Genomic DNA, 18,981 nt, shown 5'->3' with positions numbered 1-18,981 from the left:
TCAGAATCTTTTCCCCAGGGTAGAAATGTCAAACACAATATCAAGAGAGACTGCTTTTAAGGCTAGATGTGAGCAACAAGCTGTTTTTTTAATATGGAGAGTGGTAGGTGCCTGGAATAGGTTACTGGGGGTAGTAGTGGAAGCAGGCAGCTTGGCGGAGGTTAAGAAGATTTTAGATAGAACATGAATACGATTAGAATGGATGGATATAGACGATACACAGGATGAGGCTATTTTGTTTAAATTGGCATCAAGATTGGCACTTCATCATAGGCTGAATGGCCTGTTCATTGCTATAAAACAGTACAAGCCCTTTGTGGGCTATGTCTTTATGAAAGCAGTGTAGAATGATACAGCACAAAATGAGGTCTTTCAGACTTCATTGTCTTTGCCAGATCTCTCGTCTCACTTCCCTGATCTATTTCCATAGTCTAGAATATTTATCACCTTGTATTTATCAATTTCCTTTGTAATCCATCATTGAATCTGCTTCCCTTTCAGATAATGCATTCCAGATGATCACAATTCACAGTGCAACTCTCCTCGTATCACCTCTTTTGCACTACCCTCCAGCATTACAGTCTGGCAGCATTACCCTTCTGCCACTTAGAAACAGTTTCTGCTAGTTTACTCTATCAATATCATCATGATTTTGAACAGTCCCAAATAACTGTTTCCTCCCTAAATACTTGACGTTCTATCCAAAATGTGCTCAGAACCAACCACAATAATTCAGAGCACTCCTCTTCACATGGTGAGGAAGAGTATGGCAGAGGGAGGTTATGAATTAATTATCATCATGTATCTGCCTCTGAGAAAGTAGATCACTACCTCTCTCTGCTCCAGCCCATGATGCATCTCTGACATTTAGGATAATGGAAACTATGAGTTATTTCATCCCAATGGTCTGAAGGGTTCAGTCAGACCAGAAATTTACTAGGGATTGCAGAATATATATTAAATATGAAGGGCCGTGCACAGGAATATAATTATAACCCCATTAAAAGGGGCATGTTAAACTATGTATTTAGTTGTTTCAGTAGTTTAATTAGAGTCCATGCTCATAATTCCAAGATTCAAGATGGCGGCACGATGCAGCTTGCAGCGGCCACTCCAGAACTGATTATCTGTTATTTGTGAAGTGGGCAATCATAATCGATTGAAAACGGATGTGGGAGCTGCTGTGAGGTCCGGGACTCTGCTGGGAAGAACAGGCCCCTAGTCCTCGGGGTTGCGTTGCCGATGGCCGTTGGCGGGGCCGTCTTAATACGCTCGGCAGAGGATGGTGCTCGGAGAAGCTGTGCCGGAGGGGATGGTCGTCGGCTCGGAGGTTCGACAGACTCGGAGTCCGCTGCGGTCAGGTTGCTTTCGGTGTGTGCTACGACTGCGAGGCTGTGTCGGGCGGCGCCTTGGAAGTCCATAGCGGGGGCATTCCCTTCTGCCGCCGGCGTGGGATGGCGAGTCTGTCGGGACCCTGGGGACTTCTGGAAACTGTGTGGTGATTTCTTTTGAACTTATAGTCCTTTAACATCTTTGGACTATTTTTACTGTGCCCATGGTCTGTTTTTTATCAATTATGCTATTGTTTGCACTGTTGTAACTATGTGGTTTTGTGCAGGTCTTGTAGCTTTAGTTTTTGGTCTTGATTTTGTCTGGTGGATTTGAGGCTCCTTTCCAGGGAACGCGCTAAGACGGTAGCGTGATATTAATATGCAGCAGCCTCTCCGGACTCTGGATTGGGGGTTGCCAAACGTTATGTGGATTTTCTGGTGTAGTCTGGTTTGTCATGTGCTTTTGTGATATCATTCTGGAGGAACGTTGTCTCATTTTTTAACTGCATTGCATTTGTGGTTTCTAAATGACAATAAACTGAATCTGAATAATTGCTTACATCTTCAGAACCTTGGACAAACAAACAAAATTAAATAAACCTTTGATCTCATTTAATTTCTCTTTGACCTTACAAGAAACACTGAATATTAAACAGGAAATAAACATATTTCACTCTCACTGACAACAGGCTTCACTGCTTTATATTCCCCATATTTAGGACCTCATTCGAAATACTTATCCTTGGGTATAACTTGGCAATACTCCAGAATATTGGAAGCACAGTTAAATAGCCAAATGATTTCTTTGCTGATGAATCTTAATTGGTATTTTTGCTTCAATAATAGGAAAATGAAATGAAGTGCACCTTTGCAGAGCGCAGGTGTCTCTCATGGAAATAGTGACAACTTCAAATACAAATCAACAACTTTGAACATAGAACAATACAGCACAGTACAGGCCCTTCAGCCCACAATGTTGTGCTGACCCTTAAACCTTGCCTCCCATATAACCCCCCCACCTTAAGTTCCTCCATATACCTGTCTAGTAGTTCTCTTAAATTTCACTAGTGTATCTGCTTCCAACACTGACTCAGGCAGTGCATTCCACACACCAACCACTCTCTGAGTGAAAAACCTTCCTCTAATATCCTCCTTGAACTTTCCACCCCTTACCTTAAAGCCATGTCCTCTTGTATTGAGCAGTGGTGCCCTGGGGGAAGAGGCGCTGGCTGTCCACTCTATCTATTCCTCTTAATATCTTGTATACTCTATCATGTCTCCTCTCATCCTCCTCTCCAGAGAGTAAAGCCCTAGCTCCCTTATAGGAACAGCCTGTTTTCAATACGGATGTTTTAAGTACTGGTGTAATTTTCCCCAATGCTAAATTTCAAAAACAGTTCAGAACACCCATATACTTATGTGGATTCATGGCCTTGGTGACTATTATGACACAAACATTGCTCACTTGACTAATAAACAGCAACATCGTGACTTGTCCATAAAGAGGATTATTCAATAGCACTTTTCAGGATCTTAGGATTTTCCAGTGTTTTGCAGCCAGTGGACAAAGTCCTTCAAACATACAGTACAGGTTTCCCCCGCTATTTAAAAGTAGAACGTTCCTATGAAATGGTTCGTAAGCCGGAATGTCGTAAAGTGAAGAAGCAATTACCATTAATTTATATGGGAAAAATTTGTGAGCGTTCGCAGACCCAAAAAATAACCTACTAAATCATGCCAAATAACACATAAAACCTAAAATAAGTAACATATAGTAAAAGCACGAATGATCTGATAAATACACAGCCTATATAATGTAGGAATATTTTTCTACAATTATTGCAGCACTGTCCACCACAGCAAAAATTTCACGCATGCGCTCTCAGCAGCACTCCCGGTAAAAACACACGGCGCAAGTGCTCCGGGCAGAAACACACGGCACAAGTGCTCCTGGCAGAAGCACTTTTTCCAGTAACCTTTAAGCTATGAAGCTACCGAATAACACATAAAAATACACAGCCCATATAAAGTAGAAATAATGTACGCCCAGTATAAGTTCACTTACCGGAATCGGGAAGACAGTGAGCACACTGATGATGGTGTGTTAGGCTGAGTCGTCGGAGGTTGGGGTGGTGGGACACTGGGATGTCATCTATCATCGTCTGTTTCCATCAGGGCAGGCAGGTCACCTTCTTCTATGTCTGCCTGACTCAATGTGGAAGGTCGAGTTTCACCGTCTGCTGTGGCTGATGTGGAAGGCTTGAAAAACGACAGTATGCTTGACTGCTTAGCCTCGCGCATTTTTCTATCATACAGTTCTTTGTAAGCACTCAAACCATCCTGCAAACCTGCCCTATCCTACATACCCTTTCAAAATTAAAGTCATACTTTTCTGCAATCATTGTAGCGCTGTCAATCGCAGCGAAAATCTCACGCAATTGCTTCACGTTCAGTTCCTGGACGACTTCACTTTCGGGCCGTTCACTACTGCGTTCGGCTTCAATTGTTATCCTTTCCTCTTCATCTCTCAGTTCTTGGTCATGGGATGCCAAAACCTCTTCAACATCATCTTCGTCAACTTCCACAAACCCTTAGCCAAACTCACTATATCCTTACTTCGTTCACCACGATCGAAACGCTTTATCATGTCTAGTTTTACGCTAAGTGTAACACCCTTATGCGCTCTTTTAGGCTTTTCCGATACCTTAGTACTCATCTTGCTAACGGATGCACAAGATAAATCGACATAAAGCACAGATGCTCACAGGCACGTGTTTAAGCAATACCGGCTAGAATGCAGTTCCGGGGGAGGAGCTAGTCTGCTCAGGGCGCGCACTGCCTTTTTTCGTAACAGTGAAAACACCTTCTGTTAGCGAAACCAGGTAACTAATGTAGGTCTTTCGTAACAGCGAGTTGACGTAAAGCGAATGTTCGAAAAACGGGGGACACCTGTATAATATTAGAATGCAGGAGTCACAGCTGCCAAGTTCCACACAGCGAAATTCTAATAACTGAAGTGAAACAATGACCTGGATCCAAGTGTATTGGTGAAACAAGACATACACAGCTCTGCTCTTACTTGAACGGTCTGAATGCAATCTGTGAGCAGACTGTGAAGCACTATGATATTATCACAGTGAAATATTCCTCTACACTACGAGGAATTATTTCAAAGACCAAACCATCTGACAGAAGCCAGGGAATGGAACAAATGTGATGGGATGTTAGTTTGCATTTTTTTGTATATTAAATGTGTGTAGCTAACACTGTGCTATCGCAACTTTAGAAAGATTGCAGAAATGTTTTACCTGAGGTTTGTACTTTGACTTTCTCTGCACAGGCCAGGAACTTGTTGACATGATCTGTGCAATTCATGACAGATGACTGGTTCTGCTTCAAACACTGCTCAAAAGTCAAGAAGGGCTCTGCACATTCTGCACGGATCTTTTGAATAACTGGGCTGTAAGAAGATGGTTATCCGTTATAAGTTTTCAGAGTAGAACGATTCAATCTGATGTTAGACTCTCAGAATATAAACATTATACACAGATCTGCTTTGGAATTAAATGAAGACATCACAGCCCTACAAAATGCTTCAGTTGTTTCCTAAAACAGATAACATTACAGGTGCTCATATACGACCAGTTTTTGTTCAGACTGTTCATCTTGCTTTAATTTCCAAGTGTATCCTCTTTTGTTTTGCGAGGATTCTTTTTTCAGTCCTGTTTTAAAAGCCCCAGTGACTTACACCAATTGGATTAACTCGTTCTCCTTCCTTCTCAATGAACTATTTAGATTAAAATTTCACATAATTTCCTCTAATACTTTCTTACTACCTACATACTGCCCCACTTTTACTTGCCGAAGTGTTTCCACACTCTCACATTCTTCTTCTGCTGCAGATAAACAGAAGATAAACAGCATTTAACTGCAGATAAACAGAAGTGTAAAGATGAACAGGGAACCGGTTTCTGAACCCTCACCTCACTACCACAGTTCTGAAACTGTCACAACTGGTTCTGGGCACGAGGTCCTTTAGTGGTAGCATTTAGATTCTGCAAAAATGCAGGTACTGATATGAATGCAGACCCACTCCAAACTGGCCAGCTTTTGCCCTTCTGACCCAAACTCCAGCAGCACCTGTGAGGACAGATTTCATCCAACAACCGTTCATGCATTTCTCTTAAACTCCTAAGTACAAAGTATGTAGCAGTAAAAGGAGACCTTTGAGGTTTCTCTGCCATTCAGCTGGATCATAATTGATCTGCATCTCTATTTATTGGATTTAGTTGAGCCCTCAACTCCAAAATAGACTGGAATCAATCCCGAAAACTTCAACTGACCACCCAGCATTCTGAGGAAGTGAATTCCTGGTGTCCCACCTGTGGAAAATGTGCTTCCTGATTTACCTCTCCTGGAAAAACTGACTCTCATCGATGAAAATTAAGAAAACGTCAAATGCTCAAAATCTACAACAAAAACAGAAATTGCCTGAAATGCTTCGCAGCTATGGCTGCATCTGTGGGAAGCGAAACAGAGCTAATGCTTCAGGTTGAAGACCCTTCATCAGATCCAGGAAGGAATCATCAAAGGGTCCTTGAACCGGAATATCAGCAGTTTCACTTCCCACGTATATGGCCTGGTCTTCTATTTCCAGCATATTGTTTTTAATTTTGATTCACGTTGATATTCTGTTCATTAAAAATGGATAACTACCCCATCTCACCAAACTGATGAGATTGAACATAGAACAGTAGAGCACAGGAACAGGCCCCTCAGCCCTTGATGACAGACATACAGATGGCTGTTGAGATGTTAAGCTCTTGCATGTGGAACAGCAGCTAATGCTGAATGTGTGAAAAACAAGTTACGCCCAAAAATAGATAAAGAAAAACAAACAACAGGAAGCCTACAGGGAAAAGGAGCAACAACATCTTTAGAAGATGCAGGAAAATCTAAATCAAATTGAACAACAAAGCAGCAGGTCTACACTATGAACACTTGAATCCATAGCATTAAGAGAAAATGAAGAAACAGTAAACTAGCTTCAAGAACGAGAAGGAATTAAGGACCAAACCAGCTACCTAAGCTAGTGTTTAATCATCACCCACTCTTGTTTCATCTTGGCCTAACTAAATGATCATCCTCCTAATCTTTTACCCATAGTACAATTACTGGCTTCTCCTCAAGTGCACCCATCAACCGCTCCATGTAGGAATGCTCTCATCACTCTCAGTGTAAAAGTGGTATTCTAAATCCTGAATATTTTTCCTTGATCAATTGCAAATATTTATAACAGAAATATTTATTTTATTTAGTGAGATAGCACGAAATAGGCCCTTCAGGCACTTTGAGCCTTGCCATACCAGCAACCCCCATTAACCCTAATCATGGGACAATGTACTGAGACTAATTAACCTAACTGGTATGCCTTTGGTCTGTGGGAGGAAACTGGAGCACCAAGGGAAAACACACGCATTCCACATGGAGGACACGTACAGACTCCTTACAGACGGCGGCGGAAATGAACTCCGAACTCCTGAATGCTCCGAGCTGTAATAGCGTTGCACTAATCCATTTACATGGATTGGCCAACTATCACTACATTCAACTGAGTAGAAATAGAAAGCAGCAGCCAAGCAAGATTTGTAAACAAAAACAGAATTCTTTGCAAAGTTAACAGTTCATGGTTGAATGCCGTGGGTGTTGTGTAGGCAGATTTAGAAACACTTTTCTTTTAAACAGTGGTAAAAAGAACAATACACTGAAAATAGGACTTTTAAGAGCTTGTATGAATCTCTACATGGAAGAGAGTTGAAGGCAAGAAATAACAGCAGAAATTATGATTTATGTAAGCAAATGATAGACACCATTTGAATCATAAAGTATTTCAGATAAAGTAAGAAACAAAAGGAAAAATGAGACTGAGAAAATTAAAAAGCAATTAATATGAAGATAATATAAGGTTCTAAACAAGGTAGCCGCAGAAACAGCAGAAGCAGATCCTAAAATAGTTTCATCCAACTAGAAAACAGCAACTATAACATGACCACTCCAAAATAAAAACAGGCCAGTTAGTCCGATAATGTTATTAGGAAAATGTTGAATTCCACTTTAAGAGGGTACTTGGATAAACATTACGTGGCTGGGCAGAGTCCACAATGATTATCAGAGAATGACTCCACTTGGACCAGTCATGTTCATACCTGCTCTGTGGCAGGTGCACTCTCCGTTCCCTTCCCCCACCCCCAGCCTTGCAAACTACTTCCTTCCAAAACTTATTCAGCTCTCTTGTGAATGCCACAATTAATTCTGCCCCCCTACTGTGCATTCCACACCCTAACCACTGTTGTATGAAAGGATTGTCCTTATACTAATTTTGATCATTTAGCCAGTTTCATTCTAGATCACCAATTCCTCTAGATTCAGACTGCCTGATTCTTCATGACTTAATATCTTCTCTGTCCCTCACAACTTCTGCTGTTTAAAGAAAACATTCAGCTTCTGTGTAGTCACATAACTAAAGTGCCCTATCCTTACTACCAGTGTCCATGGACCCTGGCTGGGCTCATCAAGGATATATTAACACCCACCATTTTCCATCGTGGAGAGGGAATATTGGAGTGAAAGGAAATCTGAGATTTGCAGGACTGCCTGCCTCTCATCTGCCTGGTAGTCACCTATTCCTTCCCTGACTGCCTTTACCTAAATTGTGAAGCAATCATCACAAAAGATGTCTGAGGAGAATGGATAGGTATTTCCGTGGTCATGAATCCAGGATAATGTGTGGCCTCTCATGTCAGAGAATGGTTGCAGGGCACACCGATAAGTAAGGATAAACAGGCAGAGGGTGTGATCCATCATGGGACTATTTCTCAAAGAAGGACAAAGCCCTGCAACATAAAGTTAGGGAGCCAGGCTAGAATTTGAAGAGCAGGAGCTGTAAGGTTATCTTATCCCTAGATTACTTGTGGTGCTGCAGTGAATATTAGGAGGGAAGATCAGATGGATGCACGGTTGAATGGATAGTATAGGAGGGCCTTGGATTCCTGGAGCACTGGGACTGCTTCAGAACAATTCCAACAACCTTAAGGGAAAGTTAACAAGTGCTGTTAGGAAGGGTTTTAACTAATTTGGCAGAGAAACGGGACGCAGGGTAGATGTAGTCAAATATAGGAGGTCAACCAAGTCATCCCCAGAGGCAGAGCAGACGTGAGCGTGATGAGGCATAATGGAGGAATGCAAGGCTAAACTGCATTTAAATGCAAACAGTCCAACTAGAATGGTAGAACTTTAAAGAAAAAACCTCCCCCTCCCCTCTTCTTCTATTCCCCACTCTGGCCTCCTCCCTCTTCTCACCTCCTCCTTCCCTTTTTCCTATGATCCACTCTCCTCTCCCATCAGGTTCCTTCCTCTCAAGTCCTTCATCTCTCCTAACCCACCCGGCTTCATCCACCACCTACTAGCTATCCTCCTTCCCCTCCCCCCCATTTTTTATTCTGGCGTGTTCCCCATTCCTTTCCAGTCATGAAGAAGGGTCTCAGTCTGAAACGTAAACTGTTTATTAATTTCCATAGATGCTGCTTGACCAGCTGAATTCCTCTGGCATTTTGTATGTGTAACTCAGGAGTGCAGTTTGATAGATGGGAACGTGATAATATTGCTACACAGACACAGCTGAAAAGAGGTCAGTCTTGACAACTTAACATTCCAGACACAATGGGTGAGTGAGGCTTGGATATGTATGGGGTGGCATTGCAATATTGAATAAGAAGTCCATCACTGCAGTAATTCAGGAGAATATCCTGGCAGCTCTACAAATGGGGTAGTATGAATAGTTTAGGAACAAAGCAGGGTGCAATCACTTTGCTAGAGTTATGCTATAGTCCTCCTATCAGCCAACAGAAGATAGGAGAGAGGAGATGGAGACACATCAGAGAATGCTGTAAGATTAATAGGGGATTTCAATCTCCCCAATGTTGACTGGGCTCACCATAGCATGTAAGGCTCAGAAGGGAACAGAGTTTATAAAGTGCATCAATTTTTGAACTAGTACGGAGATACTCCTACCAGAGAAGCAGCATAATATCAAGAAATATAGTCAAGCAAGTGGCAAGTGAGAGTATTTTGAAGATAGTGACCATATCTCTAAGCTTCAAGGTAGTTACGGAAAGAGGCAAGGATGGTCTGAAGATTAGGATCCTGGAATGGGTGAGGGGCCAATTTCACCAACACAACACAGGAGCCAGCAAAAGTAGGATGAGACCAACTACTTTCCAGTAGGTCCTCATTGTATCAGTAGGAGTCATGCAAGTTTGGGGCCAGTATATTCCTATAAGGGTGAAAGATAAAAACAGCAATCTCAAGGGGCCCTTAACATCAAAGAGCATTGAGGAATAGATAAAAAGAAAGGAAATATGTGGCAGGTATTAAGGATCGAAACATTCAAGGCCTTCAAGGGGGTTGTAGGAGTGTCGACAAGAATCGACACAAGTATAATTACTTCTAACGTACACTTTATTCCCACAGCAAACAAATGGTGACATTGTATATCTCCAAGAAACAACTCCATGCCCAAAATATAGCGGTGTATAACATAACATGTAACATACATGGCAAACTTAACCATTTAACAGTCTGAGTGAATTCTGCCTACTGAAATTAAGGAGTCACTACAGGGTAAAATGTACTGAAGGTTAATTTAAAAAGTTAGGAGGGTACAGAAGAGATCTGGAAGTATTACCTGCAGATGAGATTAAGAAATATCCCAAAGAATACATTACAGATATTGCAGATAAGACGACAAACACGGACCAAAGTGGAAATCTGTACATAGTTAGACACAGATAGGTTTAAAAAGATGAATACTTAAGCTCATTAAGGAAAAAAATGTGTAACGGGAAAATTTATGACGGGAGATGTGAAATTCTGGAACACGTTATCATAAGAGGAAATATTAGACGTCTTTGTGAATAAATCCCCAATGATGCATCCCAGGCTGTGATGGTACACACATCAGTATTTTCTATTCACTTTTTCGGTATTATCTACTTTTATTCAATAGTTGCACAATTTGTCTTTTTTTTGCACATCAGCTGCTTGTCAGTCCTTGTTATGCACGGCTTTTTGTAAGCTCTATTTATTTCAAGATTTTCCTGTAAATGCCTGCAAGAAATGAGTCTCAAGGTTATATATGGTGACATACACATTACTTTGATAATAAATTTACTTTGAACTTTGGAAGGCAAGGAAGGAGAGTGCTGGAGCTCTGGCAGGGATTTTTAAATCTTTACTGAATGCAAGGGAGATGTTAGATGTCAGTGAGGACAGTAAATATGGTACATCTAATCAAGACGAGCAGTAGGGATGAGCCAAGTAACTAAGGTCTAACCAGTGGGAGGAAAAGCTTTGGAAAAACTTTTAGAGAAGATCACTCTACACTTGGGTTAATCAAAAGGAGTCAGCATGACAATTTTAGGGGTAGATTCTGTCTGAAGAGATTCACTTAATTTTGCCAAGAGTTAACCATATATATTGATGAGGTATGTGCACTTTTGCAAACTTAATTTCTCTCCAACAAGTCCTCCAAATTTAAGATTAGAAACTAGTCCACATGGTGAGAGCCCATTGGACAAAGAACAACTTAACAAATTGGATCAAAATTTACTTTGTAATAGGATGTATGTTCCTAAGGTTGTCAAGCCAAGAAGTGGTAGTGGGGACAAGCTCCCACTATCTAAAAGTGCTGCTCATGGCATATGACTCAAATAACCTCTGACAACCAAGCCCAACTCCTGGCCTTCTCGTGTGGCTTAGCCTCTAAGCCCAGCGGAACTGTTTCTACTGACAGGAGAAGGGGTGAAGGCGGGTCCTGGCGCCTTAAAACCAGTGCTTCGGATAGATGGAGCTCGTCAGCCTGGGAAGGCAGTCCATCTAAGAGAGGGAAAACTCTGATGTCAAGCCTCCGCTGTCTTGCGGCCATACTCACTCATGGGAAAGGCTTCGGGAGTGAACCCCGAGGACAAATCCAGAGCTGGAGTCCCTAAGGCAGTCCGATGTTGTCTTCAACCTTGTTCTGGCAACTCCTGCGACGACACTGGTGCCAAGTTGTATCGGCCCTTACCCTTCCCTTGGACAACATCAGTGGCGTGGAGAGGGGAGACTTGCTGCATGGGCAACTGCCGGTCTTCCATAAAATCTTGCCCTGGCCTGCACTCTGGAAACCTCCCAGGCACAGATCCATGGTCTCGCGAGACTAACAGATGCCACCAAAAAAAATAGGAGGTAGAAGGTGATAGTGGAGGAAGCCTGGATATCAAGGGATATGGAGGGCTGGATTAAAAAGGATATAGAATTGAAAACAGGAGAGATCTTTTAGGTACCTTAAAATAGATAAGGAAGGCAAAGAAAGTCTATGAAATATCACTCGCCTTCCCTATCCCATGTTCTCAGCATCAGGTTAATTGCCCCTTAAGTAGCCTAATTATTTTATCCTATCAAATATATTCCCTTAATTCCACCCTTTGCTCTCCCCCATATTCACTCTTTCTTTTTTGATGAAAGGTCCCAAACTTGCCCCATTAACTCAGGGGTCCCCAAACTTTTTTATCCCATGGTCTGATACCATTAAGCAAGGGCTCCATGCACCCCAGGTTGGGAACCCCTGCATCAACTGTTTCTCCTTCCACAGATGCTGCATGATGTGCCACGTTTTTCAGCATTTTCCGATCTTATTTCACATTTCCAGCATCATTGATTTTCATTTACTGGGGATGATACAGGGTCGTTTCTATGATTTGAAGCCTGTGCTCAGAGGTATCTCCAAGAGATGGTGATGGGACACTATTGTTTGTAATGAAATTTTACTATCTGGGTGAGAATAGAGGAGGTATGATTAGTAAGTCTGCAGATGACATCAGAATTGGTGGTGCTGCTGCTGATACTGAGTTAGACAGTTATAGGCTATGGGGTGACAAGACAGGTAGAACCCAGGCAGGCCTCTTGCTTAATGAATATAAAGAAATAGGAGCAAGAGTAGGCCATCTGGCCTGTCAAGTCTGCTCCGCCATTCAATAAGATCAACGCTGATCTGACCATGAACTCATCTCTACCTACCTGCCTTTTCCCCATAACCCTTAATTCCACTACTATGCAAAAATCCATCCAATCTTGTCTTAAATATATTTACTGAGGCAGCCTCCACTGCTTCATTGGGCAGAGAATTCCACAGATTCACCACACTCTGGGAAAAGCAGTTCCTCCTCATCTCCATCCTAAATTTACTTCCCTGAATCTTGAGGCTATGTCCCTAGTTCTAGTCTCACCTACCACTGGAAACAACTTTCCTGCCTCTATCTTATCTATCCCTTTCATAATTTTATATGTTTCTAAGATCTCCTCTCATCCTTCTGAATTCCAGTGACTACTGACCCAGTTGACTCAAACTCTCCTCATAATCTAAGCCCCTCATCTCTGGAATCAACCTGGTGAACCTCCTCTGCATCGCCTCCAAAGCCAGTATTTCCTTCCTCAAGTAAGGAGACCAGAATTGCACACAGATGTGGCCTCACCAGTACCCTATACAGTTGCAACATAACCTCCCTGCTCTCAAATTCAATCCCTCTAGCAATGAAGGCCAACATTCCATTTACCTTTTTGATAGCCTGCTGCACCTGCAAACCAACCCTTTGTAATTCATGCACAAGCACTCCCAAGGCCTCCAGCATAGCATCATGCTGCAATCGTTTTCTATTTAAAGAATAATTTGATCTTTCATCTTTCCTTCCAAAGTGGCTGACCTCGCATTTGCCAACATTGCATTCCATCTGCCAGATCCTTGCCCACTCAACCCATTTATATCTCTCTGCAGACTCTCTGTATCCCCTGCACAATTTGCTTTTCCACTCAGTTTAGTGTCATTAGCAAACTTAGGTACACTACACTCGGTCCCCTTTTCAAGATTGTGAATGCATATCATGAACAGTTGCAGGCCCATCACCAACCCCTGCAGCACACCGCTTACCACCAACCAGATTATCAATCAGAGAAATCCCAACTCTCTGCTTTCTATTAGTTAACCAATTCTCTGCCCATGCTAATACATTGCCCCCAACTCTATGTCAAGTCTTTTATGCAGCACCTTATCGATCGCCTTCTGGCAATCTAAGTATGTAACGCCCATCTGTTACTTCTATCCACTGCGTTTGTTGTATCCTCAAAGAACTCCAGCAAGTTTGTCAGACAGGACCTGCCTTTGCCGAATCCGTGCTGCGTCTGCCTGATGGATCCATTTCTTTCCAGATGACTAATGGTATTAATCCACGGCATAAAAAAGGTTGGGAACCCCTGCCACAGAACAATAGCAGGTGAAAAGTAATCATCATCCAGTGAGGTGATGTTTTTGTTTGAATGCCTAATAAAGGAAGGACAGACACAGTGAATGGTAGGGGCCAAATGAGTAATAAGAAACAGAGACCTTGGTGTATACATCCATGAATTTTTGAAAATGACAACATAGGTGGATAAAATGATGAAGAAGACATATAGGATAGCTCCCTTCGTTAGCACACAAGAGCAGGAAGGTCAATGCAACTTTATAAACATTGGTTAAGCCACAGCTGAAGTACTTTTACAGATCTGGTCACCGCACCATAATATACTGCACTGAAAAGGATGTGGAGGAGATGCTACCTGTGATGGAACTTTTCAGTTATGAAGAGATAGGATAAGTTGATTTTCCTTGCAGTGAAGATTGAGATAGAACCTGATAGACCAAGGAGCTGATTATTGACTTCAGGACGAAACCAGAGGCCCATGTGTCAGTTCTCATCAGGCTTTCTGAGGTGGAAAGAGTCATCAAATTTAAATTTCTTGATGTTATAGTTTCAGAGGATCTGTTCTGGTACCAGCACACATGTTCTGCCTCTAGGGGGCGCTATTCATTTTGTATGCAGTTCGTTTGTGCAAACATCACTTCCAGTTTGTAATCTGTTGTTCTACATCACTTCCTGCATGGATTGATTTGGATTTCGACTTGCAGCAAAGATGGTAGAAAGACATCCACCTCCACCCACCCTTCATTTGAAGCAATATCTTTTCAAAATGTTTTCTCATTAAAAACCCTGAAGAAAGCTTCCACTCGGGTGTTTTTTTGACACAGTACAACTCCCTGCCTAGCTTTGTACACAATGATCCATGAAGGCAGTAGAGCGAAAAGATAACTTGTCTTCAAAGGCTTTGCCTGCCAATTGGAGACATGGCTGAACGCCGTACACTATAATGTCTGCTTCCAACCTGAGCAACGTCAGTCGCCAGGAACTAGGTCAGAATGCAGTGCATCGGCTGTGTTTTCGCATCGCTTGAAGGAGTCCACCATCAGTATAGGTGCAACACGAGCTCACGCCAGCGATGCAGCAGCGAGAAGCAGAGATGCAAATGGAGAAGGCTCACATAGACTTGTATAGTCATGGAGAGTGTGTGTGTACAGGCTGCATTAAGTGTGCTTGGGGGAAGAGTGAAAAGCTCAGGCTGCCTTAGCAGAAGTAAAAGTGCCTACTAGTTATCTGTCCTGGAAGTATCACTTTCATAGTACTAAGTACACAGTACTTAGTACATAGTACTTAGTACACAGGACTAAGTCTCAAACCCAGTGAAGAGCTAGACCTTCTCTGTAAGTGGCTTGGTGGGGAGACATTGCCACATGCAACAAGGGTTAGGGCAGTGCACATTGATAACTAAGTTATGGGTTTTAAAATGCCCAAAACATCAACTGTACTTTTTCCATAGATGCTGCCTGGCTTGCTGAGTTCCTCTAGTATTTTGTGTGTATTGCTCGGATTTCCAGCACTGCAGATTTCTTCTTGTTTGTGATTGGACCCCTCTATTCTGAGACTGTGTCTTCTCAGACTCTTCCACCATAGGAAACATCCTCTCCACATCCACTCTATCAAGGCCTTTCACCATTCAATAGGTTTCAATGAGGTCACCCCTCACTCTTGTGAATTCCAGTGAGAACAGGCCCAGAGCCATCAAATGCTCTTCATATGACAAGCAATTCAACCCTGGAATCATTTTCATGAGCCTTCTTTGAACCCTCCCCAGTTTCAGCACATCCTTTCTAAGATAAGAGGCACAAATCTGCTCACAATACTCCAAGTGGGGCCTCACCAGTACTTTACCAGTCTCAACATTACATCCTTTTTTAATACTCTAGTCCTCTGGAAATGAATGCTAACATTCCATTTGTCTTCCTCACCACAGAGTCAAGCTGCAAATTAACTTCTTAATCCTGAACAGGACTCCCAAGTCCCTTTGTGCCTCAATTTTTTTGTATTTTCTCTCCATTTAGAAAATAATCAACCTTTCATTTCTTCTACCAAAGTGTGTGACCATACACTTCCCAACACTGTTTCCATCTGCCATTTCTTTGCCCAGTCTCCGAATCTGTCCAAGTCCTTCTGTAGCCTCTTTACTTGCTCAAAACTACCTGCCTCTCCAGTCTTCATTTCATCTGCAAACTTTGCAACAAAGCCATCAATTCCATCATTCAAATTATTGACATATAACATAAAAAGAATCAGTATCAGTAACCCAACACAGACCCCAGTGGAACACCACTAGTCACTGCCAGCCAAAAGAAAATGCTCCCCTTATTCCCACTCTTTGCCTTCTGCCAATCAGCCACTGCTTTATCCATGCTAGAATCTTTCCTGTAATACCGTGGACTCATAGCTTGTTAAGCAGGCTCATGTGTGGCACCTTGTTAAAGGCCTTCTGAAAATCCAAGTACACAACATCAACCAATTCTCCTTTGTCTATCCTACTTATTATTTCTTCAAAGAATTCCAACAGATTTGTCAGGAAAGATTTTCCCTTGAGGAAACCACGCTGAGTATGATCTCATATTTGATGTGCCTCCAAGTACCCTGAGACCTCATCCTTAATAATTGACTCCAACATCTTCCCATCTAGTGAGGTCAGACTAACTGGCCTACGGTTTACTTTCTTCTACTCTTTCCCTTCTTGAACAGTGGAATGACATTTGCAATTTTCCAGTCTTCCAGAACCATTCCAGGATCTAGTGATTCTTGAAAGATCATTACTAATGCCTCCGCAATCTCCGGATATTGTATGATCAGAGCAATGTGTCATTGGCAAAGGTAACATTCTTTGATGCATCCAGCAAGGTTCAGTCTGCTCAGACACTCTAAAGCATATATGTCAAACTCAAGGCCCGCGGGCCAAATCCGGCCCGCGGTGGAATTATCTTTGGCCCACGAGATAATATCTAATTACTATCAAAGCTGGCCCCAGTAATCGAAGCGCCTATGGCGTATGATATGGCTAATGCTGAGTTTATTCAGGTACCAGGTTTTCAGGGTTTTTAGTGTTTATTCGGCAGTCTTCTTCATAAGAAACGGAATTTGTAAAGTGAAACACTTTGTAGTTATAGCAGAGACTGTGACACATGAGAGCAGGCTGAAAAAACGGAGGCAACGAAAGCTGCGTTCGCACGCGTCCGACTGATCCGGCCCGCATGAAGCTGCATTTTGCTCAATCCGGCCCGTGACCTAAAATGAGTTTGACACCCCTGCTCTAAAGACATGTTCCAAGACACAAGACGTTTCTGGAAGAAGAGTCAGTGGATCTGTTGTGGAGTCAACAGGAGAGAAGGCGTTCTTACCCTTGCCAACCTTCAGTGAGTGTGACTATATTCCTAATGGCAGGGATGAAATCCCAACCCCTGCAAGCAATCATCCACATCTTAAGGATATAGCTGACAAGATTCCTCCATGACTCTTCTGCTGAGCTTCTCCAGGTGCTGGGCCGAGACCCCATCCATCCACATGATACGTGAACAGCGTATTGGTTGCTTCGATGTACCTTTTGTCCAACGACTGGACCTGGGTTGTGTCATCGTTTGCCTTGATGGAGAAGTGTCAGCACCTGCAAGACTAATGTCTGGGAGAATGGATGCCCAAGTCAGTTCAGACCCTGTGAGATTAGTATCTCATGAAAGAGAAGATAGCAAACCAAGCACCCTGACATAACTACCTCTGCTCAACCAAATACAGGCAAGCTAGAGAGCAAATGAATCGGGAAAAGGTTAGAATCCTTCTTGTTATCCAAAGTCAGAGCAAGTGCAGTGCATCACAAAGCGGGACCATCTTCCAATCCAGTTCTCAGTGAGCTCTGTCCCTTTCTTGACTCTGAGATGCTACAGCAAGTTGGAGGATGCATTACAAGAGCACAACCCCCTTCAGAGGTACCTCAACCATCCGTCATTCTGGGTGAGCATCACGTCACTAGTCAGACATTACCATGAGCAAGTACATCATCAAAGATGACATTTTCGAAGTGAAAACGGTTAAAAACTGCGCAGTAAGACTGATTCAGTACTAGTTTCTGATATTGCCCATTCTTTTGCCAAACACATAATGAAATGATCATATAACCATATAACAATTACAGCACAGAAACAGGCCATCTCAGCCCTTTTAGTCCCTGCCGAATGCTTACTCTCACCTAGTCCCACCGAGCTGCACTCAGCCCATAACCTTCCATTCCTTTCCTGTCCATATACCTATCCAATTTTTTTTTAAATGACAAAATCAAACCTGCCTCTACCACTTCTACTGGAAGCTCGTTCCACACAGCTACCACTCTGAGTAAAGAAATTCCCCCTCGTGTTACCCCTAAACTTTTACCCCTTAACTCTCAACTCATGTCCTCTTGTTTGAATCTCCCCTACTCTCAATGGAAAAAGCCTATCCACGTCAACTCTCTTCATAATTTTAAATACCTCTATTAAGTCCCCCCTCAACCTTCTATGCTCCAAAGATCATTTGACTTTTAAAAAGTTTCAGTAGTTAAATTGACACATGGATGTCGGGCCAGGAGTGTTCTGCCTCTAGAGGCACTGTTTGTCTTGTACAAACATCACTTCCTGTTGGTAAAGCTGTTTTTACATTATTTCCTGCACGGGTTAATTTGGATTTCGACGAAGCAAACATGGAAGGAAAACACCCATCTCCATCTACTCTTTAGTTGCCCATGAAATAGCAGTACCTTATCAAACAATTTTCTCAACCCTGGAAGAAAACTTCTGGCTCAGGTGATTTTTGTGAAGCTGTTTAACTCCCTGGCTAGTTTTGTACACAGGGCAGTAAAAAGCAAGTGCCATTACGAAGAAAGCATGGCAGTGCCTCTGCTTCCTTAGAAGTTTGTGAAGATTCGGAACGTCATATAAAACTTTCACAAACTTCTATAGATGTGTGGTGGACAGGATATTGATTACGTAGTTGCATCAGTGCTCTTGAACAGAAAAGCCTACAAAAAGTAGTGGATATGGCTCAGTTCATCATGGGTAAAGCCCTCCCCACCACTGAGCACATCTACGCAGAGCGCTATTGCAGGAAAGCAACATCCATCATCAAGGGTCCCCACTATCCAGGCCGTGCTCTCTTCTTGCTGCTGCCAACAGAAAGAAGTTACAGGAGTCTCAGGACTCACACCATCAAGTTCAGAAACAATGACCTCACAACCCTCAGGCTCTTGCACCATCAATGAACTGATTCCACAACAACCAAGGACTCTTGTTCTCATGTTCTTGATATTATTATTTCTGTTTTTTCTTTTTGTACTTGCAGTT

At 42.5% G+C, this 18,981-nt stretch overlaps 1 protein-coding gene across 2 annotated transcripts in view; it reads right to left on the bottom strand.

Moving 5' to 3' along the window:
• The window catches only part of LOC140740184 (coiled-coil-helix-coiled-coil-helix domain-containing protein 5), a 37,509-nt gene that overhangs the window by 16,258 nt on the left and 2,270 nt on the right, over positions 1 to 18,981 (bottom strand). Inside the window, exons 3-4 of one of the 2 annotated variants that reach the window (XM_073069182.1) lie at positions 4,640 to 4,791; positions 3,426 to 3,590 (exon numbers count right to left, since the gene is read on the bottom strand). In XM_073069182.1, coding sequence (XP_072925283.1) covers positions 3,562 to 3,590; positions 4,640 to 4,791 — 181 coding nt within the window. In that variant the 3' untranslated portion in view covers positions 3,426 to 3,561. Of the gene's footprint in view, positions 1 to 3,425; positions 3,591 to 4,639; positions 4,792 to 18,981 lie in introns of those variants that run through there. The other variant, XM_073069183.1, reaches the window with a different exon arrangement.

The sequence above is a fragment of the Hemitrygon akajei genome, chromosome 16, assembly GCF_048418815.1.
Source record: "Hemitrygon akajei chromosome 16, sHemAka1.3, whole genome shotgun sequence".
NCBI lineage: Eukaryota > Metazoa > Chordata > Chondrichthyes > Myliobatiformes > Dasyatidae > Hemitrygon > Hemitrygon akajei.
This window is presented reverse-complemented; position numbering and strand designations above follow the sequence as displayed.